Here is a 27,099-nt window from a genome sequence, read left to right as displayed (position 1 = left end):
ATATGTAAATTATGCAGGTGTTCTGGAGATGTGCGTGCCAAATTAGCCGTGCGCACGCGCTAAATTTTTTTTTTTAAATTCTGGTTGGAGGGGCGGGACAGACCCCTCGCGCAAATTAGCGAGAGGGGCGGGGGAGGGGAGGAGGCGACCAGGTGGGCACAGCGATACTCCGCGTCTGCTGGAAACAAACTGTGTTTCCTTGTGTGGACGGAAGCCGAGCGGCTGCTGTTTTTTGGTGGGAGATATGGCGTTGACTCTGCTAAGCGAAGGGTCCGTGGCTGAAGAGGCGGCGGGACCGGCCGAGGAAGTGGAGGATAAAGTAGCGGCGGCAGCCGCCACGCTGGAGACGCCTGGTTGCTCCGGGGCGGGCGCTCGTTACGAACAGGGGAGCCGCTCTGAATCCAGCTGTGGAGGTAACGAAGAGATGGAGGATGAGGAAGAGGTGATGGAGGAAGGGACTGCAGGAGGGGGAGCCGCAGCTCTCTTCGGAGGATTTGGCACGGAGGAGGGCGAAACGGATTGCGACGAGGAGGACGAGGTAACACGGGCCGCCCACTCTTTCCTCGGCAGCTTAAGGGGTTAGGGGACGCGAGGAGGGCGGGTAGCACGGTAAAGCACAGCTGCGGAGGTCCTTAGGCAAATTACCCTCGGCCAACTTTGCTGATAAGGTTATTGTTGAACCGTTTTGATTTTCTTGGGACACAAGTACTCGCATTGCTTTCTGTGCAAATGCATTTCTTCTTTTTTTCTTTTTTGTATTTTGTCACAAATGTGACATTCCTTGCCCCCCGGGTTAAAACAGTTCTGTTGATCCTGCTGGTTTCTTTTATATGCTCTTACAGAGAAACGATCCAGGGAAATCCAAAAGGGATAACAAAACGTTTGTCTAGTTTGTAAAACTTGTTATGTTCAGAAAGAGAAGGAAACAATTTGCGAGACAAACTTTTTAACGTTCTGTTGTGTAGTTTCCTATACTTATCCTGTTGTGGATGAGTACAGGATGGATATATGAATATGTCTTGTGCAAAGGTACTGCTGCTTTTCACACCACAGACAGTATTTGTCATCACATTCTGGGAACAAGAGATTGGCTTGGAACATGTTACTTATACATTAGTCTCTTCTTTCCTTCATAGGTAATGCCTAGTCTTCAGTGGTGGGATTCAAATAATTTAACAACTGGTTCTCTGCCCTAATGACCAGCTGGGTAGGTGGGGCTCAGTGGCCATGTGACTGTGTGGGTGTGGCTAACTCAACATCACTCACCTCAAAGGGCGCTTCGCCTTAGCTGTTACAATGTAATAAGGATTAACGGAAGAGGCAGTTTCTGTAAACAGGGCAATAAAGATTAGGCTAAAAACAACACCAGAATGTTTCCTTCCTGCCTTCCTTACAGGATTAGCACTGTAAAGTGAAAAAACAAACAAACTGATTTCTTTCAACAACCGGTTCTCTGAACTGCTGAGAAAGCTAATAACAGGCTGAATCCCACCACTGCTAGTCTTGCACTGCTCAGTTGCTGAGGCAGTTAAAGAGGTTAATATCAAACATTATGTGAGAAGACACATGCTTGTTTTCCAGGAATCCTCTTTTTAATGTGGCCTTCTAGATTTGCTTTGGAGACACACAACTCTCTCTAGGAACCTTGGAAGACTTGCAGAGATAAAACATGCTTTCAACTACATAATATGGCCATTATTGTTTGCAAATAGTTTACTGAAAAAATATGTTCTCAACTACTTATTTTAAATATAAAAACAGTAATGTTATAAGCAAACTTTTAAACAATATTCTTGCCGTCCTTTTTTGAAATTTCAGCGCATGATTAATCTTTCTGAACTGGTACCATATATCATGTGTTCCATCTGCAAGGGGTATTTCATAGATGCCACAACCATCACAGAATGTCTTCACACATGTAAGTATTGGAATTGTGATTAAATTTGTTTGCTGGCCATTGCAACTCTGGGCAGCTTACAATGTTAAAAGCTATAAAACTGTAAAACAAATATTTCTGGGGGGGAAAGTTTACATATGTTGAAAAAAAGAGTTCTATACACTTTAATAATATGAAAGTTGTAATAAAACTTTAGGGCTGAAGCTCTAGACTTGAAGGAAAAGGGTGCTTCAAAACATGAGCTTGAACTTGATACTTTTCTGTAAGTTCTTAAAGCAACCTCATGTTTTCTGGAATTATACTGTGCATCTACTTTATGTCACAGCCTTATAATATGTGGTACGTCTTTAAGAATAATCCTGGAAAATTTCAACAAAACATGTATTATGAAAATTGCTCCTAAATTGTTCTTTTTCCCTTTGATCCTGATGTTCCCCTGAATATATTCCAGAGCCTAGTCTGACATTCAGTCTCCTACAGGGAAATCTGTTATTCTGAATAAGTACGTTTACTATGCAAAATTCATTTTTTTAACCCATTTATCATGGCCAAATCTGGAGACAATTTTCTGGTACCAACTCCTGAAAATAATTCATGCTAGGTTGATGCTAGAGCAGTGTTTCTCAAACTTGGCGACTTTAAGTCCTGTGGACTTCAACTCCCAGAATCCCCCAGCCAGCATAGCTGGCTGGGGAATTCTGGGAGTTGAAGTCCACAGGACTTAAAGTCGCCAAGTTTGAGAAACACTGTGCTAGAGCCTGAAGCACTGTAGGTAAAAGTATTGCTTTGTTTATCAAGCAGAAGAACCAACTGCTTCACCTCAGAGTTTTCCTACTGCAAAAAGCCTGCTGTCTGAAATTTTTTAAAAAAACTGAAATAGTGTGAATTGAACCGAGTAGCCTGAATTACAGGTATAAATTCAATATTCATCATTCAGTACTTCACCCCCAAGTAAATCTACTTTATCTGGCTTCATCTTTAATCACTAAAGTCCTGTGTATTCACAAAAAAGGGCTAGGTGGAGGACACAGTCAGGAATCCAGTCCATTTGGGTTAATAAGACTGGATTAATGGGAATGTATAAAAACTGGATGTACAAATCTAAGTAGAATTGTTACATTTTCATTTTTATTTTGCTGTTACTTTACATCCTAGCCAGGACTTACAACCACAATGAAGCCCAGAATTTCGGTCATAAATTGTTGGACTTGATTTTATGACTATTTTATGATGGTCATAAAGCTGGTCACCGCAGTCATTAAGCTCATCATGTCATTAAGTGAACAATGTAGTTGTTAAGCAAATCCTGCATATCTAGTGGGCATTTTTTGCTTGAGCTGCTGCAAAACAGCAAACATTTCAAATTGTTGTCGTGTGAGCAGAGAACACTGCTACCCATTGTAAATGTGAGCTGTTTGCCAAGCACCAAAAATGCAATCACATTAAGTGAAATCACTTCATTTTTTAAGAAGAGACTGGACAGTCACTTGAAATGTTATAGAGTCTTCTGCTTGAGCATGGGACAAAACTAGAAGACTTCCAACTCTATTATGATTGACTGATTGATTGATTGATTGATTGATTAATTGACTGTAGGAGGCAGTCATAACCTTGACGATGGGTTGTAAGTAGCTTTTTTGAAGTCCATTATAACTTTGAATACTCTTGTATCTCTGCAGATTCTGGAAGTCACTGCTTTCAATAATAATGGATCATTTTGTAACAGTCATGTAATTACTTTTTTTACAGTTTGTAAAAGCTGCATAGTAAGACATTTTTACTACAGTAACAGATGTCCAAAATGCAACATTGTAGTACATCAGACACAGCCGCTTTATAATATCAGGTAATTTACCTATTATGGTATACTCTATATTTATTTTGTGTATAAATGAACAGTTTATATTCTTATGTTAATTCCGGTCTTGACATTAACTATTGGAGCTAAGGATTATTTCAAATAGGGAAAATATGTTTAAGTCTTCCAAAATTTTAGCAATGTGTTCAAAACCATTAACTTTTTTATTAAAACAATGAAACTAATCTACAGACCACACTTCACTGTCTTGTACTTGATATTTTTCCAATCTATTTCTACGGTTTAGTATTCTGTTGAAATGTTAATGTGCTATTTTAAAAATGCTAATAAAGTTGCTTTTGTAATTTTGACATGACAATTTTGCAGTTTTGATAGCTTTTTTCAGCCAATCTTACATCTGTTATAGTTTAATAATTTTGTGTCAGTGCCTATCTTTCAATATGTCACTAATAAAAAATAGATACATTTAAAAATTACTTTTTTTCTTCTTTTTATAGACTGGATCGACAATTACAAGACATAGTATATAAATTAGTTGTCAACTTGGAAGAAAGTAAGTTTTTACCTCTGAATCTTGGTAAAACTGAAAGATACACCTAACTGAATGTAACTTACTTTGCTCGTATATATCTTATGTTGCCATATCAGTCAGTCCTCTTTTTTAGATTTTTGAATTTAACATGTTTGTTTTCTTCTGATATCATGCTCTGTGATATAATTTGGAATATTACAGTTAAAGATTCTTAGCTTATAAGATTTATTTTAAAAAGTGTGAAATCTTGGAAAAATGATAGAAGGAATGGTCCACTTTCTTTAGAATGTTCATTTTCTCTTCCCTTTCCACATCTATTCATCTTCTTTTTAAAAGTCTTCATTTAGTGACTATCTTGTTTAGCAATTGTTCACAGGTACAATAGTGATGAAAAAGTAACTTTGTGACCAGTCCTCATATTATTACCTTTGCAAGTCTATAAAGTAAAGGAGAAGTAAGACTGTTTTGCTTAACGACCGAGTTGTTGGTAGTTGCTAAACAAGGACTAGTGGAATAGGCATATTAATGGAATGATTGATGAAATCTTTCTTCAACATGGGATATTCACAATTTTTTAAAAAAACACTATCAAAAATCACTGCTTTATATTATTTTGATACTATAATCCTCTTATTTAAATAATACAATGTACTATTTCTGTCAGTTAAATTTGTAACAGCTGTGGAATTAAAGCAATGAAACAAAAGATTGACAGATTGCTTCAGAATCTTAAACTCTAGCAGCAAGATGTAGATTTGAAATTGAATCTGTCTGAATCTCTCTGTAATATAGAATTATTATATTGTAGCAAATCATAAATAATCATCAAGATAACTTGTAGAAAAAATTATTCTGCACTGAAATAACATTCTGTTAAATGTAGCATTTCTAGATTGTATTGGTGAAATTTTAGCAGATTGATATTAATCATATTTTAATCAAGTCTTTTTGAAGAAACAAAGAAAATACCTCACGGTCTTTCGCAATATATTATTGGCCATATTTTCTAACGGATGTACTGTAAGTTATTGTAACATAAAAATAATGAAGTTCCTTTTATTAGCTCTCAGGTTTTTATTACAAAATATTGGAAAATTAAAACACTCCTCTCATTGGAGGAATCATGTCAGAAATTGTTCTGAAAAATTAACAATGAAGACCTATAAAAAACTGTGAAAGACAAACTATTAAAATATAATAGCCATTTATTAACTATATCAGCAGGTTTCCTATTTTCATAATCTTTTTTCTGTATAGAGTACTTTCACCTGTGCATGCATTAATCTAGAAATAATATGTATTTCAAATGCTTATCCTTTTTTTAAAAAAAACATCATAAATGTGCTTATGACGATACATTCCCAAGTTTTTATTTTCTCATTTTCATTTTCCTAGTCTTTTTGCTCCAGATCTGTGCAGCATTTTATCATTTATTTTGTTTATTTAGTAAAATGACAAAAATGAAGAATTTAGATGATTTTCTTTATCTGTTTTGTCTGTTTTTATCTATTTACTCCATATCAACTAAATCCATATTATTGAGGTTGAGGATAACCAGCCCTTTTGTATTTATACATTTAGGAGAAAAAAAGAGAATGCATGATTTCTACAGAGAAAGAGGCTTAGAAATACCCAAGCTTGGTAAGTTTTTTAACTGTGAGATACTATTGCTGAAAATAAAGGAAATTTATTAAAATTTAAATTAAACATCTTTTATTATGCCTTACGCCAAGAGATATGTAGCTATGTATTTAACCTTTTCTACAGACTAAGACCAATATGTATTTCTTCTCCAACATTATAGTTGCTTTGGTTAAACAAAAGTGACTGAAAAAACTGTATTTTTGTGCTAGTTAAGTTTTCAAAAAAACCTAATAGCTGAAAAAATAATATTCTAACATAAAAATAGTTAACCTTAAACAACGTGATTAATATTTTTTTATTAAAATACAACCGAAGTTACTCATATTTAAGTTGCGGTTTTTGTCCCAAACTTTTTAAAGATGGTAGTTTAGTAAGTAGTTTTGTTCATGTGTCAAACTGCACTAAGATTGTTGATTAAATGTCTTCAGTCAGTTCTTGTTGTGTTTGATGTGATCATTACATCAGATTTATATAATTGTATTCATTGCCTACCTGCCTCTGGCTCTCTCAGAAATTCAACACCATTTCTTAGTCTTCCTGAATCATTGAGATAAATATGAAGGTTAGAAACATAGCAATGTTTACATAAAAGTATCAAAAATAGCAATGGGAGAATAGCTGTATATAGAAAACTACAAGGTTCAGCATGATATATTAGTACTTATTACTTTACATTGCCTGTAATCGTTTAAATGTTTGCCAGAGATTTTGGAGGAGATGTATCTTTTGTTTTAATGAGATAGTATATAAGAGATACTCTGACATCAAAAACCTAGCCAAATTTAACAATTTTCTAATTTGGAAGACAATAGTTCTTGTGTCATATTGTTTTAAGATCTTTGATTACATTTGCCTCTAGGGCACAAATGAACAGATTTGTAGAGGCATTTCTCTGTCACTATCTCTTCATTACTGCTCTTTTTGGATTCTCTTTTTTCCTACTCTTGGCCCTTCTTAGTCTCTGGTCTGAGACCTAATTAGTACAAACTGTTACGTGTATGAAAGTCTTGTATTTACAATGGAACACATAAAGGGAAGAAAGAACATAAAACTATGGGACATAAAGGAAAGAAGCAAAATGGTTACTCAGAAAGAGGTTTCACAATTGATGATACTTCTAAGAGAGAGAATACTGTATGGTATAAGAGAAACAAGAGGGAGCTGAGAAATCATGGGGTTGGAAGGGGACATTTAGGCCACGAAGTCCAATCCCCTGTTCAGCATAAGAATCCAAATCAAATAATTTCTGATTGAAAGTTATCCAACTTCCACTTGAATATATCCAGAAAAGAAATGCATTGCTTCTCCGAGTAATTGTTTTCTGGGGCAGTGGTGCAAAGATTGTTAAATCCCATCACCAGTGAGATAGAGACAATGTGTTGCTCGGAGAAAAGACACCATGGATTGAAAAAATAAAGGATTGAAAGAAGAGCAATCCGCAAGTATTACAGGGAAAGAAGCATAAATGTATTTATTTTATTCTCTGTTCTTAGCCTGATTAATCTTCTATATTTTAGCTGCACCCCAGCCAATGGCCGTGGGGAGGGGGAGACCCCGCAAGGCTGTAGGATCTGTATTCCGTATTCCTCCAGAACTCGACATGTCACTTCTTCTGGAATTTATTGGGTAAGTTAAAATTGAATTTCTGGGAGTCAGTGTTTTATATATGGACATCGACAATAGATTATTGTCTATTAAATCATATTTAAGTCTTGATATTGCCAGAAATACAAATAAATATGGTAGCATCATGCAAGTTAGCAGGTGGTGAAATGTGCATTATAATGTCAACTCTGCCCCTTACATATTTAAGTGTGATGTCTCAGTGTGAATGTAAAAGGACTGAGCTTCAATTATGAGATAACTATGCATATTTTATCACTTTGTGTAATTATGAATGATCACCTATATTGGCCCATTATATTACCACAATTTTAAGTTGCATTATTAGATTTTTAGTGCAGTGAAAAGATCAAGGGATAGTGGAATAAATTAAGGTCTGCAATTCTGCATCAATTTGCTCAGTTTGCAACATATGCTGATAGTGGTGTATGAAGAATACAGCTTTCTGATATAGAAAGTAGCATTATTTTCACTATGCTTTGATTTAGCTTTTATGATTTGCTGAGTAGTGCTATACTTTGTGCAGATGATAGATAATGTGATGTTTGTCCAATGCATTAAGCTATAAATTATGCACATGGTATCCATACAGGTAGCTGGCAGGAAAGACTGCAAACAACTGTCGCCTGCCAAGAGATATTTCTCTTCTTTGCTGACTAAAAGAGGTGCTTGCTGAGGGGAGCTGAACTGCTTTGGCAGAGTAGAGAAACAGAGCTCAGAACCTGAAAATCTGAGCTCCATTCCTGCAGCCTGCCAGAGCAGTTCCTTCCACACACAGAGGGGAGCTGAGCTCCTCTGTGGGTGCAGAAATAGAGCTCAAATTCCACAGATTTCAGATCCTGAAGGTTAGTTTAAAGAAACAAAATAATAGCATCTGCCAGAGTCTTGTTCTCGTAATTAAAGCTAATTATTACCCTGTTTCCCAAATATAAGATCTCCCCTGATAATAAGCCCAATTGGGCTTTTGAGCGCATGCACTGAAATAAGCCCTCCCCTGAAAATAAGCCTTCCCCGAAAATATTGCAACATAGCAGCAGCCATGAGGTAACCATGCTTGCCGCCTCCTGTTCCTCAAAAATAATAAGACCTCCCTGAAAATAAGGCCAAGCGCTTATTTTGGGGATCAAAAAAATAAGGCCCTGTCTTATTTTCTGGGAAACATGGTAGTTATATCCATTCAGGAAAATATATCTTTGTTTAAAAATTGAAAGCATAGAAGAAGAATATGACAGTTGAGTAAGCTCATTTCCAAAGTAACTAAAACCAAATCGAGCTTGGCACCAGATTTCACATTATAACTAGTTGAGAAGCAGACTTTTTGTCTTTAAGGTGCTTATGCCTTGTGCATCAATGTCTTAGTGTAATGAAAAATCCAAATTAATCATGTGAAGTGGTTCAGAATCTCAATAATTTGAAGGAAATAAATTAAAAGACACTCTCTTCGATGTATCCACTAGGTGGCAGTAATTACCAAGTAATGTTTACATTGATTCCTGCAGTATTTCATGACAAATATCAGAATCAGAGGTAGTATTCAGCAGGTTCTGATCCGTTCAGAACCAGGAGAACTGGTAGTGGAAATTTTGAGTAGTTCAGAGAACCGGCAAATACCACCTCTGACTGGCCCCGCCCCCATCTATTCTCTGTCTCCCGAGTCCCAGCTGATCAGGAGGAAATGGGGATTTTGCAGTATCCTTCCCCTGGAGTGGGGAGGGAATGGAGATTTTATAGTATCCTTCCCCTGCCATGCCCATCAAACCATGCCAAGTCCACCAAGCCACGCCCACAGAAACGGTAGTAAAAAAAATTGAATCCTACCACTGGCTCGAATGTGTCATCATTGGTAACATTCAAATGCTGGTTTATTAAAAGTGTATCTTAAAAATAATGTTATGGTACTTCAATCTTCTTTAACCTTTGCGATTGTACATGTTTAGAAATTAGTTTAAAAGCTGAGGGAGGGCTCTTGGGGCACTGACCAGTCCCACGCCTGCATTCTCTTCCCTGAGCTCCCCATGCAAGACTATATTTTAACTCCTTCATGGAAGGCCAGTAGAGTGGGGGCCTCTCTTGCCTCCTTTATTCCACAGGGTTAGGGCAAGAGAAGAGAATGCTGTCTTCCTTTTGGCCCCTCAAAAACCAAAAATGAAAGGTTTTCTTTGGGAACCACAAAATACGTACTGGGGGAGCATGCTGTAAGTTGAGCATGCCAATGTATGCATAACTTTGATTATGTTCATTTCTCTTTCTTTCAGAGCAAATGATCTCTCTGGGAATTTTAAGGTATCAATATTACCAAACCTTTTTTGCTATATTAAAAGTAAATGTGGCATTATGTTTGCAAACCTATTATTTGTAGAACAAAATGGACATTTACAAATGAAATAAAATAACAGAGACCAACCATAAAAGGCATTAGGGATTTTTAGTGCTAGACAACTGTTCAGCACTAAAGAAGAACTCAAGAGAAACTTAATTTGTTACTATGAGGAGAAGGGAAAGTGAATTGGAAGTTCTTCTTTCCCAGAGGGAATATATTTGAGTTCTTGACTTGATTTGTTTACTATATTTCATGGAAACATGCCTTCTCTTTTGAGAACACTAATGCAAAGATGTTGATTCTGCCTCCTCATTGATCCCCCTTATTATAGCAAGTCTAGCAATCTCCTTCGCTCTTTGTTTCCCTTCAAAAATCTCTGAAAATTTCCATGGAGGTTCTCAGTCATTTGCTTGTAAATAATATAAATCCTCCCATTCCCCACCAGTTTGTTAGAACTGAAGAAGCTTCTTGGATGAGAAGTGAAATGACTTCAAAAAAAAATCAAGGAAGTCCAGTTGCCTTTTTGTTTCTTACTATGTTGTACATTTCTTGCCAGTTTCTGATCTTTAGGCTTTATGAATCCAGGGCCATCTGTTTTCAGTCTTCTTTAGTTATTAACCAATTTTTATTTCCCAAGATCTCCTTTTGACTTCTCAGCTTTTCAGAGATATTTCAGTGCTGGTTTTATTTGTGCTCTTAAAGCTTGTTCAGTTTGCCCCTCTCATTAGGATTGTTTGTCCCAATGCTTTTAGTATCTTGGTTTTCAGGATCTCCCTTCCTTCCTGGTTTTTTTTTTTATCCTTTAAGGATTTTAAGCCATGGTACACAGTTCATCCTTCACATGAATTCATTAAAATCTGCTTTCTCAAAGTGCAAGGTATGTGACACAGTTCTGCATTCTATAATTAGCTTAAGTGCTGGCATGATATGATTATTTTCCCCAATGTGCTTAACGTTTTCAGTCCAATTCCTCTTAGTTGGCCAGAATTATGTCCAAGGCAACTGAAATGTCAGGATATCTCCACAACTTGCATTCTTGAGAATTTAGTGAGTGATTTAAAAATACATTGCCCATATCTTCTGCAGTTAAAGTAAATGTGGTGGTACAGTTTTTACGTTTTTGCTCATTTTAAATCTTATTCAGATGCTTTAAATATGGCTTCCTAAAAGTAATTTTACTGTGCTTATTAACCAGCACAAAAGACTTCCATATTCAGGAACATTGAATTCTTTATAAATGTACAAGCTATTTCACCTCTGGGAATGAGGTGATTTATATTATTTACAAAAGAACCTTTTTTTAAAAGTTAATATCCTTTGAGTTCTACATTGCACTAGCTATTCTTTCTGATAATTGCCTATATTCTCCATAAATGTATGTAAAAATCACTGAAAGATACCAGTTTCCTCCGTACTATCATGATGATTTCCAGACAACATTTACTGCATTCTACTTCTGTTATGATATGCTTAAAGCCTAACACTTTTCTAGATGAATCCCTACCTATCTCTCTTCTCTTTTGGTTTAGTTTAAATCCTTCCTGACATGTTAGCAACTACATTCTTTTCTGCCCTTGTAGGATGCAGCATATATCTGCCTAAAAGCTTATTATAGTAGTGGTATATGTCATGGTCCATAAATCCAATTTTTTCTTCCAGTTTAATGCTTTCCTTTATAATTCTTCAACCCCCACAGAGAGGATAGATGAAAATATCACCAGAATCTTCACATTTTCATTTATAGATTTATATTTGTTTTTAATCCTCTATCTTTTCTGGCTGCATCATTTATCCCCTTGTGTTCAGAAATTAAGGCTAATGATCAGTTGATTCCATTAGCACTTGTCATCTTTCAACCCTTCTTTTTCACAGGACTAGACAGTATGCTTCTCTTAATAACTTGTCTTGTGTATACTACTGCTTCTATCCTTTGCAATAGTATGTCTTCTGGCATTTTTCTCCAAGTGAAGGGCTTTGATTATTTGTTGGGGCAATACAAATATCTCAGGAAGCTGGAGCTCACTTTCCATATCTGGAGGCTCAAATCAATTTCAATTGTTTGCTAAAAGGGCAACATAGCACCTGAGCTATGCATTACAATGCAGTCCACTTACCTAGACAGCAAATGATTGTCTTATCAAAGTCTGAAAGATGAACAGTGAAAAATTATTGATTTCATCCTCTGTGGCTATTTTAAGGTTTTAAAGTAAACATGAGATTGACTATTTGCAAAAGATCCTATGTATTACAACCTAACTGTAAATTAACCTGTTCTTTGTTCTTGTAGCCACTGGAAAAGAAGTTTGTACGTGTTTCAGGAGAGGCAACAATTGGACACGTGGAAAAATTCCTCAGAAGAAAGATGGATCTTGATCCTGGCTGTCAGGTACACTGCAATAATTCATATAATTTTACCTTTTTTTGCTTGTCAAGAAGATGTGTATAGCAGCAAACAGATGAATGATATTACATATTTTAATGTAATACTTTTCTCTGTAAGCATTATGTAGGTGGGAAAAACCAAAATAACAGAATCGAAAAATTCAGGCAGTTAAAATAAGTACTAAAAGTTAATGCCTGTTAAACTGAGAAGCTGGTTTTGAACTTTTCACTTTAGCCTTTGGGAGTTATAGCCACTGATTTAATCTCTTGCAGCAATTAGTACTGAAGATGTAAGAGCTAACCCTGAAGTAGCACTTTTAACATAGTAAGTTTGTAATATTCTTCAGTCATTTATTTAAATCAAGTGGGGAAAAAACCTTTAACATTTGAAGTTGATAACAACAGCAATATAATTAACATAGTTTGCTTTTTCTAATGGTAGGTGAGAATGACTTTGAGGGATGTGAGGGAAAGATGCCCAGGGAATGATCAAATAAAAGAGAGAGGCTGCATCTGCCTAATGGGCAAGGAAGGAAACATTTAAGTACCTACTCTAATATATCAGACAGTTAAAAATTATGCAGGAGGTTTGTATTTTCAGACTTGCAAAATGTTGTTAATGTAGCATGACAATAAAGTAGAATTAGCTCATCTAATCATGGTTTACTTGGGAGGACTGATAATTTTACATCTTCCATTTATCATCATCTGTCTTTTAAAGATTTTAGGTCAGATACAGCCAAGCATAATCTTTTCTAGACTGGCAAACAGAATATGGTTGTTTCAGTTATAAACAAATGTATACAATCATGGTGATCACATGATTACAGGGGATTGGCAATCAGTTGTATGTGTGTATGGGTTGCCAAGTGTCCACATCACAATCACATGCCCCCAGCAGTTCTGCAATACCCCTAGCTTTGGGTATCTAAGCCCCTTCGTTCATAAGTTTGAATGGTTCCTGAATAAATGGTCATAAGTCAAGGACTTCCTATATTATTAAAATGATGTTTTCTTATTCTGGTTTTCCATTATATTTTCAGTATTTTTGTTTTATTTTATTGAATGGTTGAAAACAACAGTCTGATTTTTAGAGAAATCACATAGTTCTGAGAATATTTAGATTAGCTTCCCCCATTTTAATGTCATCTTCCAAAATTTTCAGCAATAGCTGTGCTTTTGGGGAAATTCTGGGATCTAAAATATATACATCTGGAAGGCACACAGAATGGATAAGACTGGTATACACTAAAGCAATATTTACTGTAATAAACCACCTGTTTTTAGAATTGCCCAGAAAGTAATTTTTGGCTATTTTTAAAGTGTATTTTAAGAATTTTTTTGTTGAGGGTTTAATGGTGAAAACATCAGTAAAATCAATCAATCAATGTAGAGACGATTTGCCTGTTGCTATTCTGCAGTTCTGAACAAAGGAAAACACAGTGTCTGATAAAAGAATATAAAGTGGGAAGGACTATAACATAGTGTTGTGGCCCAGCAGCGGCAGGCTGAGCTGGTGTTTGGAGTCAGAGCAGGAACGAGAGGCCTGTTGGCCACCAGGTGCCATCTGAGTCAGGGAACAGTGAAGAGGAACAGAGGGAAGTTGTCCCTGATGTGCATATGCGTAGAGCTGAGAGGAGAAAGGAACAGCTGTGGAGAAGACGTCATAGAAGGAAGTAGGGGACAGCTGGCTATGGTTGTGGCCCCTCCTGAAGAGTTTATAGGTGGAGCGATGGGAAGGGAATCTTTGCAGGAAACAACAGTCCATTTTACTAGCCGTTGAGAAAGCATTCCGTAAGTTTATTCTTGGTTTCTTTTTTTTTTTAACAAAAATTTTTATTGGTTTTTCAACATTTATAGGGAAAAGGGTAAATGGACAGGTATACAAATTATGGCAGTTGCAGAGTGTGACAGGCGCCCCCCTCTCCATACTCATAGTATACATTTATATATAATGCATTGGTGTATAATTGATTACAATCAGCATATTAGTACTGTTACTAAATTCAATCAGATTAGACATTACAATATAAAATCCAGATATAATTCCATTATCACTTTCGGACAGTTTATAATAATAAGATTTTCTTGTTTATTTTTGTGATCTGAGTCTTCTTGCTATTGCCCCATCTCCCTCCACTGGCAGAGCTCTGGCCCCTCCCGTGTCCTGCGTGTCCGCTGTAGTATCTCGTGTTTTTTCTAGGAGTGTTCTGTTTTTTTCCATAAAGGCCTGCGCCTCTATGGGTGAATTGATTCTAATTCTTGTCTCCTCCCAGAATATCAGCATACCTTCAGGCATCAACCATCTAAACCACACCCCTTTCTGGTATAATTTATTCGCTAATTGCGAATAATTCTTCCTTTTTTCTCTAATCTTCTTAGGGATCTGCTTCAGAATGGTTATCTCCATATCATGGTATGTCAATGCTTGCCCCCTTTGTACACCCAGAATTTCATCTCTTGTGCTTTTTCTAAGAAATTTAATGTGAACCTCCCTGGGTACATTGTGAGTTCTAGCATAAGCTGAGTTCACTCTATAAACCAGATCTATATCCCACCCCATCTGTTGTTTTTCTTTATGTGTGTAGTCAGCCAGGATGTTTATCATGATGTCCCTTATGTTTTCCCCATCTTCTTCTATAACATTTTGAAATCTAAGGTAATAGGACATTCTCTCAAATTCTATTTTCATCTGTTGGATGTCAAGATCTTTGTTCCCTTTCTGCACAGCTTCTACACCCCCCCCCCCTCACCTCCTCCACCTCCCCTTCCACAAGATTCAGACTTTGTGAGTTCTTATATATTTGGGCTTGATTTTCTTTAATTTCATCTTTCATTTCCCTTAGCTGTTTCTTGATTTCCTCCTGGCCCTGTAAAATTTGTTGAAGCATTTGTTGAAAGTCCATCTCTGTAGTCTTATGTTGCATCAGTTCTGTTATCCTTGACTGTGTGGCTGGACTGGATGTTGCGGATGTTGGAGCAGAAGTGGCAAAGCCAGGTTTTCCAGGAGGGGGTCTTTTGGATGCCATCCTTTATAACGTTAGAAGTTCAGTCCAAATATGAGGTAAACAGTTAGAAAAGAAGGGTAGCCAGGTGAATCCGGGAGCAGAAGAACCAGGCAGAAAAGAGTCTCTCCAATAAGTCTGGCATAGATAGAAAATTTCCCCTAGAAGGTTTAAAAAATACCAATCCACAAGAGATTCCTCTGGGAGACACGGAGACAAAGACCGGAAGCCTGAATTTTAAAGGTGGAGTCAGGTTTCAGAGTTCATAAAGACAACGGAAGTGTGCCATCTTGCCCTGCCAGTTTTGGGCACAGAGGCATAACAAAGTTTTAAAAAGTTCCAAAAGTCCTCAAATCATTGTAATATGTAAGATTAAATTGAAGAGAAAATCATCTCAGCCTAAGTGAGGCTTCATTCGTTGGCTCTCCCCCCTCCTCCTTCCCCGGGGGCTGAGAGCAAAATTGTTTCTCGCCGCTTATCCAAGGGGGGGGGGAAAAACCCCTCCCTCCAGCCGCACCTCCAAAATGCTCCGAAAGTTATTTTAAAGTTTTAAAGGCTGAATAAATCTTCATGCAAAATAAGGGATGAAGAGAGAAGCAACCTCACCGCACCGCAGCTGCTTCCTTCAATTGTAGCATTCTCCAGTCGGCTTATAGCGAGGCGCGAGGCGTAGAAACGCGAAGCGCCCTCCGAGCTTGCTCCCCGGTGCCTTGGGCGCGCGAGAGACCTCCCGCCGGCCGCCGCCGCTGCAGGAGTCCTCCGCGATGCCGCCCCTTCGGCAGGACCCCTCTGCGGGGTGTCCTGTGCCCCCCAAGGAGTGGGGAAGCCCACCGGGGAGCTGGAGCGGGCAAAGAGCTGCCCGTCGCCGCCGCCGCCGGAACCGGAACTCAATCTTGGTTTCTTGAAGATAACTTTCTAGGCTCCTAGCCAAGGGGAGGCTTTATCTATGTAATTAGTCGTGGCAGACAGCTAAGCCTGTGTCTGCATACTCATTGGAATCACGGGTCAGAACACACATCAAGTGTAAAATAGTAGAGGAATATAAAGTAAGTATTAGGGCAAATAGTCCATTACTTTTAACTCCCTGTGTGCATTGGAAATGTGTCATAAAACTTAAAGCAGAAATTTTCTGTAATCTCAAAGCAATTGAAAATACATCTACAACTCAGATTCGACACTAGAAAGTTTTAATTCCACTAATCTATAACAAATTGGAGATATCATAGGAAGAGCTTTGTGGTTGCAAATGGTATGATCATGAACAAATGATCATGCTTTTGTTTCAGTTGCATCATTGAACATTATTCTTTTTTAGCGGCTTGGATGAATTAAGCAATGCCATGCAATAGTTGCATGTGAATAAATAGTGCCTCTGGGTCTTGTTAATGCTAGATGATGAGCTGAGTGGAAAGAAATAGTATTCCACAGAGCACTGGGTTGCAGGGCTCATCCATTGTTAAATTTAAATTAGTTTTGAACAAAGAACAGCTGCTCATCTTTAACAAATTTAGCAACATCTGAAAGAGTATTAGCCTGAAAGTAGAGTTTTAAGATACTTCTCTGCCCATACAATGTATGTAAAACAAGGGTAAAGTTTTAAAAGGACAAGTACAGGAAGTACACTATTTGCCAGTTAAATACTGTACAGTTAAAAATAACTTACTTGTAACAGGTGTTGTGTAGTTTCTCCGAAAGTTATAAAGCTCATTGTTAATAGTTTTAGCAGGTTATCATTCTTGTTAATTGGACATACTTTTTTACTTTGAACACTCCCTTTTACTAAGTATTAAATTATTTGATAATTTCTTTCTGTTCATTTCAGGTTGACATAATATGTGGTGATCACTTGCTGGAACAGTATCAGACTCTAAGGGAAATTCAAAATGCTCTAGGGAAGAGTGCAGTGCAGGTAAAATACCGATATGTTAATTTTAAAAATGTTTTGTTTAAAAGCAATTATGAACAGTGTTTTGTTACCATCTCAAGGCACTATTTACTTATTTCAATTTGTTGGCCTTCAACTCTAGTAAGTCTTGGCAGCGGGCAAACCTAAAAAACATACGAATAGTAAGAAACATTAAATCAACAGTAGCCCAGACTCTTCTAACAAAGCCAAAACAAGACAGTATCCATTAAAATAACAAACATTAGATCTGGGAACAAAACCAGGCTTTAAGTCTTTCCAGAACCCAAGGAGAGAAGACACTGTCCTTATCTCTGGAAGGACACTGTTCTCAAATGTGGGAATATACACATTTTCTAGGCCCCACAAGATGACAATATTTAATTGATGGGACCTGGATACATCCATTCTGCCATAACAACTAAGTAGGCAGAAATTATTGGACACTTATTTGCCTTTCGCCAAAGTGTTTTTGAGACTTTTTTTTTAATTTATTGAAAAAATGAGTCCAGGGATCTGGATATTCTTGCACTCCCAAATGCTATTCAAGTCAAAATCTTTGTGTTCCCAATTGAGAAACTGAACTTGCAGCTTTCTTCTATGTGCTTGCCTTACATACTACAATCTTGGCACACTGAAACATACAGTCTCATTATATAGTCTTCATAACATCTATAGAAAGATTGGGCACTATATAGCATGCCATGCTGGCTTTCTACAGGAACTACATGCATATATCTTTAATAGATGGGTTTCGAAACCGATGAAGTTTTAACAAGCAGGCAAAAAAAGGGCCAGGACATGAACAAGGCATTCCCAACTACACAGCATAGCATAGGAAATGAGAGTAAGTAGAAGGTGTAAGTTTGCATTACTAGTGGGAAGAAAACATAGTGCTTCTATCCTTTTATCTATGACTGTGGATAAAGTAGTCAGAATAATCTGTAACATATGAAATATAGTTTACAATCCAATTGCTGCTTTCATCAAATCTGAAAAAGAGATTTGAAAAAAAATCAGTAAATAAAATTACATGTGAAACTACTCCTAATGTATTTTCACAGTGCACAGTGCTAAATCTGAATTATACAGAGAACCTGAAAATGTGTAATTAACAGTTACAAGACAGTGATGGTAAAAATCACAGTGAATTAATTTTATTATTTTGCATTAAATTATGTGTTAAGACTTTTGCAATCATTGTATCAAATCCTAAACATAGTATCAGAAATATCAAAGAAAATGCGACTACTGCTGTCCCTACTAGGAACCTCTGTACAAGCTTCTCAGGAGACTTTGCCAAAAAAATTGTCATGATTGGGTCTGAAGATGCACAGTCATGCATGAACTATCTGCAAAGCAATCTTGTAGACCCGACTTGGGCATTTTAAGGCTTACAGGACACATCTGACCCACGGGTTGCCTCTTTCTGGCCCACAATGTTTGGCGGGGGGGGGGGAACAGGGTGGCAGTAATATTGGGAGCAAGATGGTGGCAACCCTCCACAACAGACCCAGTTTTTCATGTGGCCCCTTGGGAAAATTGTCCACTGCTGCCAAAGAACATACTGTAGGCACAATGACTAAATAAAATTTATGGAAACTATGCACAGATTGGATACATTTTTCTCTTTTATACTTTCATTTAAAGTTTTTTTAAAAGATAAAAGCTAATACAAGCTAATAATAAAGGAAAAAAATCAAATAGAAAATTAAAAGTGCTAGAAAGGAAAAAATACAAGAAAAATAGAAAAGAAAAATCAGATACTAGGAAGTGATTTCTCATCATCTTTGCAGCAGTTTTAAGTATAATTATAAATTCACCTTTTTACCTAAAGTTGTGACATCTCTCTTATTTTAATCTATCCTTCCTAGTGATCAAAACTATAAATCATATGTTCATTTTTTTCTGTTTTCCACAAAAAGTCCATAAGGGATTTCCTGTCAGCAATAAATGTAGATATTTCTTTTCTCTCATCAAAGAAGATAATTTGGCCATCTCGGCAATTTCCATTATCTTCACTAACCATTCCTCTGTTATAGGTATTGCCCAGTCTTTCCATCTTTGTGCATAGATTAATCTTGCTGCAATTATAGAAACATAGACAACTGATGCCAGAAAAAGGTCTACTGCTCCATTGATTCTTCCCTTTGGGTTTTTTGTTAGTTTATTTTTGTCTTTTTCATTTTTTTTTATTTTTAGCGGATGATGGATATGTGTTTATTCAAAGCAGGTTTAAATTCAGTTACTGATGATTGACCCACTACCTCAGCTAGAAGTTGCTTCCTAGCTTCTACCATTCTTTCTGTGAAGTAATACTTTCTAACATTACTTTTGAACTTCCTGGCAGTTTAAAGTTATGCCCCTACGTTCTTTATTTTTGCTTAATATTGAAAATTCTGCCTTCTAGAACCATATTCACACTCTTAATATATTTAAATGTTTCAATCATGTCCCCCTTTCTTTTCTGGCCCCCAGGCTATACAATCATATTCACTGTGTCGCACACATCTGGTTGTGAGTCTCTGGGCGTAAAGTGGGGCCCAGGGAGTCAGTTGGGCCTGTTGATAGTATACCTGGCTCCCCGCCATACATCAACGGCCCTGCCCGAGCTCCTCGAGCGGATCGCGGAGATGGCGGTTGAGACCCCCAAACTACTAGTGATGGGGGATTTCAACCTGCCGTCGACGGGAAAGGCATCCGAGGTAGCCCGGGAATTCATGGCTTCCATGACAGCCATGGGTCTGACTCAAGTAATTCAGGACCCCACTCACAAGCGAGGCCACATTCTGGATCTTGTGTTTGTCTCCGACCAGTGGACGAGTGATCTGGGAAGAGGGCATTTAGTCATCACGCCCCTGTCATGGTCAGATCACTCACTTCTCCAGCTGGACTTCCCTGGCGCTACTCCCCACCGCGGGGAGGCGGAACCAGATTATCCCAGATGGTTCCGCCCCAGGCGCCTGATGGAACCGGATAGGTTCCAGGCGGAGCTTGGGCCACCTCCTGCTGACCTGTCCCGCCCCCGGGCTGAGGACCTGGTAGCCGCATGGAATAGTGCGGCTGCCGGTGCCTTGGACCGGGTGGCGCCTTTGCGGCCTCTCCGACGGCCACGATCAACCCGGGCCCCCTGGTTTAACGGGGAGCTAAGGGCGATGAAACGCCTTAGGAGACGCCTGGAGAGTAAGTGGAGATCCTCCCGCTCCGAAGCTGACCGAACACAGGTAAGAGCCTACATAAGGACCTACCTTGTGGCAATAAGAGTGGCCAAACGTCAGTATTGTGCCACTCTTATAGCGTCCGCAGAGAACCGCCCTGCCGCCCTGTTTCGGGTGACCCGCTCCCTTCTGTCACAGGAGCAGCGGGACCCCCCATTGCAGGGCAGGGCAGAGGAATTTGGAGAGTTCCTGCAGGATAAAATCGATCATATCCGGAGAGGTTGGACCCACTCCAGTGCTCCAGTGGGGACGTCCGAGACTAGTCTTGAGAGACCATGCTGGGAGGAGTTTGACCCTGTTGTCATCGAAGATTTGGACAGGTTGCGCGGGCGACTGCGGGCCACCACATGTTTACTGGACCCGTGTCCCTCCTGGTTGGTGCTGGCCTCCTGGGAGGGCTCACGAGGCTGGCTACTGGGACTGGTGAACGCTTCGTTGGGGGAGGGCCGGATGCCGGCCGCCTTGAAAGAGGCGGTGGTCAGGCCCCTGCTCAAGAAGCCTTCTCTGGACCCAAAGGAGCTAGCAAATTATCGTCCTGTCTCCAACCTTCCTTTTTTAGCGAAGGTTGTTGAGAGTGTGGTGGCTCAGCAGTTTCCGCGCCACCTGGAGGAAGCTGATTATCTAGACCCGCGCCAGTCCGGCTTCCGACCCGGTCACAGCACGGAGACGGCCTTGGTCGCGTTGGTGGATGATCTCTGGAGGGCAAAGGATGGGGGTTGTTCCTCCATCCTTGTCCTATTAGATCTCTCGGCGGCCTTCGATACCATCGACCATGGTATCCTATTGCGCCGGCTGGAGGGGTTGGGGGTTGGAGGCACCGTGCTACGGTGGTTCCGCTCCTACCTCTCTGGCCGGACGCAATGTGTGTTGACGGGGGAGCAGAGGTCGACCGCAAGGCCCCTCATTTGTGGGGTCCCACAGGGGTCGATCCTCTCGCCTCTCCTGTTCAACATATATATGAAGCCGCTGGGCGAGATCATCCGTGGTTTTGGGGTGAGTTACCATCTGTACGCTGATGATACTCAGTTGTACATTTCCACCCCAAACCACCCCAACGAGGCTGTCGAAGTGATGGCCCGGTGTCTGGAAGCCGTACGGGTCTGGATGGATGACAACAGGCTCAGGCTCAACCCCTCCAAGACAGAGTGGCTGTGGTTCCCGGCTTCCCGATTCAATCAGCATATTCCATCGCTGACCATCGGGGATGAGCAATTAGCCCCGGTGGAAGGGGCGCCCAACTTGGGCGTCCTCCTTGACGATCGGCTGACCTTAGAAGATCACGTGGCGGCCGTGGCAAGGGGGGCGTTCCACCAGGTTCGCCTGGTGCGCCAGTTGCGGCCCCTTTTGGACCGGGAGGCCTTGCGCACAGTCACTCACGCGCTGGTGACGTCCCGCCTGGACTACTGTAACGCTCTCTACATGGGGCTCCCCTTGAGGTGCGCCCGGAGACTGCAGTTGATCCAGAATGCAGCCGCACGGGTTATTATGGGGAGATCGAGATTCTCCCATATAACACCTATCCTGCGCGAGCTGCACTGGCTTCCTGTGGCCTACCGGGTGCGCTTCAAGGTACTGGTTACCATCTTCAAAGCGCTCCATGGCACAGGGCCCAGTTACCTGCGGGATCGCGTCCTGCCCCATACATCCCTGCGACCCATCCGCTCACACAGAGAGGGGCTACTCCGGGTGCCGTCCTCTAGAGAGTGCCAGAGGGCGGTGCCCAGGAGTAGGGCCTTCTCTGTGGTGGGCCCTACCCTTTGGAATGACCTCCCCCCAGACATCCGGACAACAACCAACCTTCGCTCCTTCCGTATGAAGCTGAAGACCTACCTGTTTTGTCAAGCCGGCCTGGCATAACGTTACAATCTTGCCACCCCAGGTCATTTTATAATGGGAAATTTTGTTTTTTAAAGTTTTTAGAGTTTAATATTTTTGGGGTTTTAAATTTTGTAAGTATGCTTATTTATGGACTTATTTTTACCTCCTCTGCACGATATATGGTGCTATCTTGATTATTGCTCTGTACGTCGCCCCGAGTCCCTGTGGGGAGAGGGGGCGACTAATAAGTTCAATAAAATAATAATAATAATAATAATAATATTCACACTCTTAATATATTTAAATGTTTCAATCATGTCCCCCTTTCTTTTCTGGCCCCCAGGCTATACAATCATATTCCTCCGATCATATACAAAAACATCATATCATATATAAAAACAAAGTTCCCTCACTGTCCATCAGTTCCAAAAGAAGTGTACTTTAGTTTTTAATTGTATATTCATCTTTAAAATCCACTGAATCTATTTTCTAGCTTTTTAATGCATGCATCAAGCATGATAAAGCATCTTTTGGTTCACATTTTGAACATATATTTGAGGTGCCTTTATACATTCTAGACAATTTTTCTGCTGATATATTCCAGTGGTACATTCTTTTGTAAAAATTCTCTTTAAGATTATAACAATGTAAATTTCAATCTTTTCAGTCATATATTTTCCCATTGTTCTATCTGTATATTATTGCCAAAATGGGAAGGAAGGAAGGATGGAAGGAAGAAGAGAAGGCCCCTGAGGTCAACCACAACCCTGATGTGGCCCTCAATGAAATCGAGTTTGACACCCCTGATTTAAATAGTGCATTGTCTGTCAAAACTCTGGATTTTCTGAAACAAAACCATCATTCTAAAAACGTGATCTATTTCTATCACAGAAATTATCTCCATCAATGACAATTCGGTTTCTCCAATCCTAAAATAGCTTTTTAAACTTCATTTCATGTCTTAATAGTTGTTTTGAAATAGCATATATATTTGTCATAGTGATACCCAGATATTTTCCTTACGTTTCAATCTTAAATAGATACTAATTCATACGCATGCAAATGGTGCATATTTATTTACACGACTCACTGGCCTGATGTGAACCAAATCTAAATAAACTTCCAGGGCAATGCTCAAACTAAATAAGTGTCTTTACGTTATTTTTTCAGGGAATTGTTTTCGGTAAGTGTGTTTTCTATAAATTTGTTCTAGAAAGTAAAAATGGAAGCTTATTCATAATGAAGTACTTTTTTCATAAAGGATCCATATACGTACATGGTTAGCATGACATATCTGGTGTTAATGCTTAAAATGCTTAGCCAAGGAAAAGACTGAGAGCCACAATGAACTTAATTGTCTTCAAAGTTACTTTCAAACTCCTTGGAAGAGTCTACAAGGCTAGGAAGATGGAAAGTTAAGTAAAAATGTGAAATCCAAAGTTGGTAATAGCTCTTCTTTTCTTCTTAACGGGGAGTTAGATTTAAGGCACAAATAGACAACTGAAACAATATAATATGTCTTTTAAAGATATTTTGTCATTCTGTTTGTGGAGAATTGTATTTAGATTCAGTTTCATGTCTTTTGCTGTTTCTCTACAAAATTATTAACCCAAAGGTGTTTTGTTTCAGTACCAATACCTAATGTGTGCGTGTATATGTGTGCACCTCCAAATCAGTGTTGATTTCTGGCAACTGCTTAGACCAGTCCTTGCAGTTTTCTTGGCAAGATTGTGGGGAATGGTTTGCTATTGCCTCCTTCCCAAGGCTGGGAGTGATTAGCATAAGGTCACTCAACTGACTTTGGGCCTAAGGTAGGACTAGAATTCATACTTGCCTGATTTCTAGCCTGGTACCTTAATGACTATACAAAACTGTCTCTTGTACTTAATGCACAATAAGAAAACTTGTCCGTACAAGTTATTGCTTTTTTTAGTTTGCTGATTTCATTGGATTTTTGATTTATACAATTTTTCTTTTTCTTTCCAGGATGGGTTACTTATACTTCACTATGGACTGATTCTTAGTGGAGATTCCACATTTTCAAAAATCTCTTAAATTTGCAGAAGATATTTGAAAGAACATGAGAGAACTGCAGCAAAAAAAAAAGAGCCATTTTATTTAAATGAATTTAAAGAAATGCACCGTGTTTGCTCTGCATAATAATTAAGGAAGTGATTTAAAGCAGTTGAGAAAAACGAACAACTGTACCAGTAAGTAAGCTATAAATACTTCAGTGCTCTTGTATCATCAGCGCCAAGCTCAGGGAAGAAGCGGCATATCAACGTAACAGAATTCATTCTAAATATGTAGGTCTTGCGGCATTCATGACTAATCCATGGGCAGTGTTGTACTTGAGACTACAATTTATCCAAAAGTCTTTAAGTATATTTGCAGTACTGTTCTCAGGGATGATCTCTTGAACCACAATGTCTTATTGAGAAAAACATGCATTATTCATTGGGGAATTTGAATTTTATTTTAGTTGTCAGTTTAGAAATAAAACACTTTCAGATTTTTCCCTATACATAAAATGGGGCTAATCACCCTTTACAAATTGCAAGCATTTCTATCTCATGCCTTATATGAAGAATATTGAAATACATAATATACCAAATATTAGAACAGGAAAAGAAATAAATCTGTGTTGCGTATAAATCATCACTGGTTGAATAGCAATGTAAGTGTAAAAGTAGATGAGACAATGAATTGGGCTGCATTGGAACAGGTGTTCCACTGTTGTTTGTACCTTCAAGGTCGGTGGGAAAATAAATGGACTATATGCTTTCCAAATGTTTAAAACAGTAAACTTGTTCCTCAGGTAGTAAATGTGCACTTAAATAATAAATTGGGAGCCGGCTGAATAGTAGCAATAAAATAACAACTAGAATAATGGTCTTATTAAAATATTAATTTGATTAGTTTACAGCTAATATATTAAAATGAAAAAAATGAAATACATCAGATATAAGAAGAAAAAAAAGCCATAGAAGCACTCAGCACAAGAAAGGTATGGCAGGATTATTGAAAAGCAGTGAGAAATTGTTAACAATTATTTTGACTGGGTTTGGCATGGGATTGTATTGCCTCTGACTTTTTTTTTTAAATTATAAACTAATTTCAGTTGCAACAACATAAGCTTGCTGGAACAAATGGGTGAAATACAAATATTAAATCTTTGCTTCCCCCATACATCCCAAATTCTTAAAAGAGTGAAATATTACAGTGTTCGTTACTTTTTTTAAGTTGATCGAGTAAATAAATCAGTTAATGGTTACCTCAGTTTGTAAAAATATCAATATTGCAAAATTTATTATAAGCAAATATATTGAAATTGGAATTAATGCAGAATAATTCCAATGTTTTCTGACAGAAAACATGGCATAACTTTTGTAGTGAGAAATCTGCATTGCCAAGTAGAAATTTTTCTGGAGTGCCAACTAGGGATGCTGCATTACATATATTTGAATGTCTAAGTAGGCACAGTCAGGAAGCTAATTTAAGTTTTCAATATGCTACCAGACCTTATTTTTACTTTGTTGCAAAGATTGTTATGGACTCATGAGAGGATTGTCACAAATGAAGCATTAAGTTCATGGAGAGAAGTATGGAGTGCTTTTCCCCCCTAGTAATCAACATATTTCTTACCGATATGTGATATACCCACAAATGTTCAAGCTTTGATTAAACAGTATAGTGGCCAAGTACTGGTCATTATCAAATTCAGTTTGAGTTTCTGCATGTATTATTTATAGATCTGAAATTTATACAGAATATGTTAACTATAAAAATGAAGATAAAATGAACAGAAAAACGAATGCATTGTATGGATATTTCATTTAAAGAAAACAAGTGAGGCATTTCAGAGGGAAGTGGTATGAAGAAAACAATTGAAGCACTTTTTTTCTTGTAAAGCTAGAGTTCATGACCATGAAGTTAGCTATACCTAATTAAGCAAGCTTCAGGAAACAAGAGGCTTGCCTTTATATTGCATATGGTAAACTTTAAGAATTCACTGCCTAAGAGGTGCTTACCACTGGTTTAGATGGATTTCTGTTAGCCTTTTCTGTATCTTCAGAATCAGAGAGAGTTATGTTGCGGAGTATTGCAAGAAAGTAATCTTTCCAAAATCTGCATTTGGGCTTTATTGAGACACCTTTCATCCTTCAGGACTTTTTCTTTCTTTATACTTGGAGCACTTTCAGTAATCAGTCTAAGCCAAAACGTTTTTCACATTATACATTGATAGATTAGTTGGATGAGACACATAAGAACAAGAGTGATCAAATCTGTCTGCCGGTGCAGTTTTCAGAATTTGTATGTAGCATATATTGCACATCACACAGTATTTTGGAAGGCTCCATTATTTCTCTCTTGAAGAGGAGTCTGCATTCCAAACTGATCTTTGAATAAACTATTCAAATATTGGAAATGCACTACTTATTTCATTAAAAAATGAAGCTCCACGGTGGAATATGAATTTTCCCCCCGAATTCATTAATTCGATTGCAAAGGATATAGAAGTTCATTATATCTGTAAATCATATGTGCAGTGTTAGATGAGCTTATTTGTGTTGTTCTCTTTTGTTTCCCCCCCCCCCACTTCATCTATATATTATTCTGCATGAAAAAATACCTCCCCAAGTTATTCCAAATTTTGCCTTATCAGGTAAATATAAAATATTTTATTACATCTTGGTTATTCAACATTTGGAATTTATCACAATGTTGAAGCACATTATGATGATATATATTTTATGTGCCATTATCACAATTGTAACACATGTAGGGGTCATGTTGATACCAATACCACATTTCACATTCACATCTCATAAGTATAATCTTTATTGTCATTGTACTTAAATACAATGAAATTGGTTTTAACCTTACTGGTGCAAAATTATAACAGAAACCAAAAAAGAAACAAAAAGAAAAAAACTA

The 27,099-nt window shown here is 38.3% G+C and overlaps 2 protein-coding genes across 2 annotated transcripts in view; one reads left to right on the top strand and one right to left on the bottom strand.

Moving 5' to 3' along the window:
* Positions 1–9,804, bottom strand: part of PDCD11 (programmed cell death 11) — a 69,776-nt gene extending 59,972 nt beyond the window's left edge. Inside the window, exon 1 of the mRNA XM_081953710.1 lies at positions 9,792–9,804. The gene's annotated coding sequence lies outside the window, so the exon portion shown is untranslated. The remainder of the gene's footprint in view (positions 1–9,791) is intronic.
* On the top strand, positions 124–25,976 carry PCGF6 (polycomb group ring finger 6). The gene is made up of 10 exons (XM_081953726.1): positions 124–538; positions 1,819–1,918; positions 3,647–3,743; positions 4,214–4,269; positions 5,830–5,889; positions 7,410–7,518; positions 9,771–9,798; positions 12,123–12,221; positions 17,045–17,131; positions 24,148–25,976. The coding sequence occupies exons 1-10, from the start codon at positions 245–247 to the stop codon at positions 24,214–24,216; spliced, it is 999 nt and encodes a 332-aa protein (XP_081809852.1). The 5' UTR covers positions 124–244; the 3' UTR covers positions 24,217–25,976.
* Positions 25,977–27,099: the final 1,123 nt, after the last annotated feature.

Source organism: Natrix helvetica (genome assembly GCF_964273705.1).
Source record: "Natrix helvetica genome assembly, chromosome: 5".
Taxonomy (NCBI): Eukaryota; Metazoa; Chordata; class Lepidosauria; order Squamata; family Natricidae; genus Natrix; species Natrix helvetica.
The sequence above is the reverse complement of the archived record's forward strand: the minus strand, read 5'-3'. Positions and strand labels throughout refer to the sequence as shown.

Excerpts from the sequence above, each read along its gene's own strand:
- PCGF6 (XM_081953726.1), top strand. The coding sequence starts at position 245 with ATGGCGTTGACTCTGCTAAGCGAAGGGTCCGTGGCTGAAGAGGCGGCG. Across the intron at positions 539-1,818 it reads ATTGCGACGAGGAGGACGAG|CGCATGATTAATCTTTCTGA; the intron begins GTAACACGGGCC and ends TTGAAATTTCAG. Across the intron at positions 4,270-5,829 it reads AGTTGTCAACTTGGAAGAAA|GAGAAAAAAAGAGAATGCAT; the intron begins GTAAGTTTTTAC and ends TTATACATTTAG.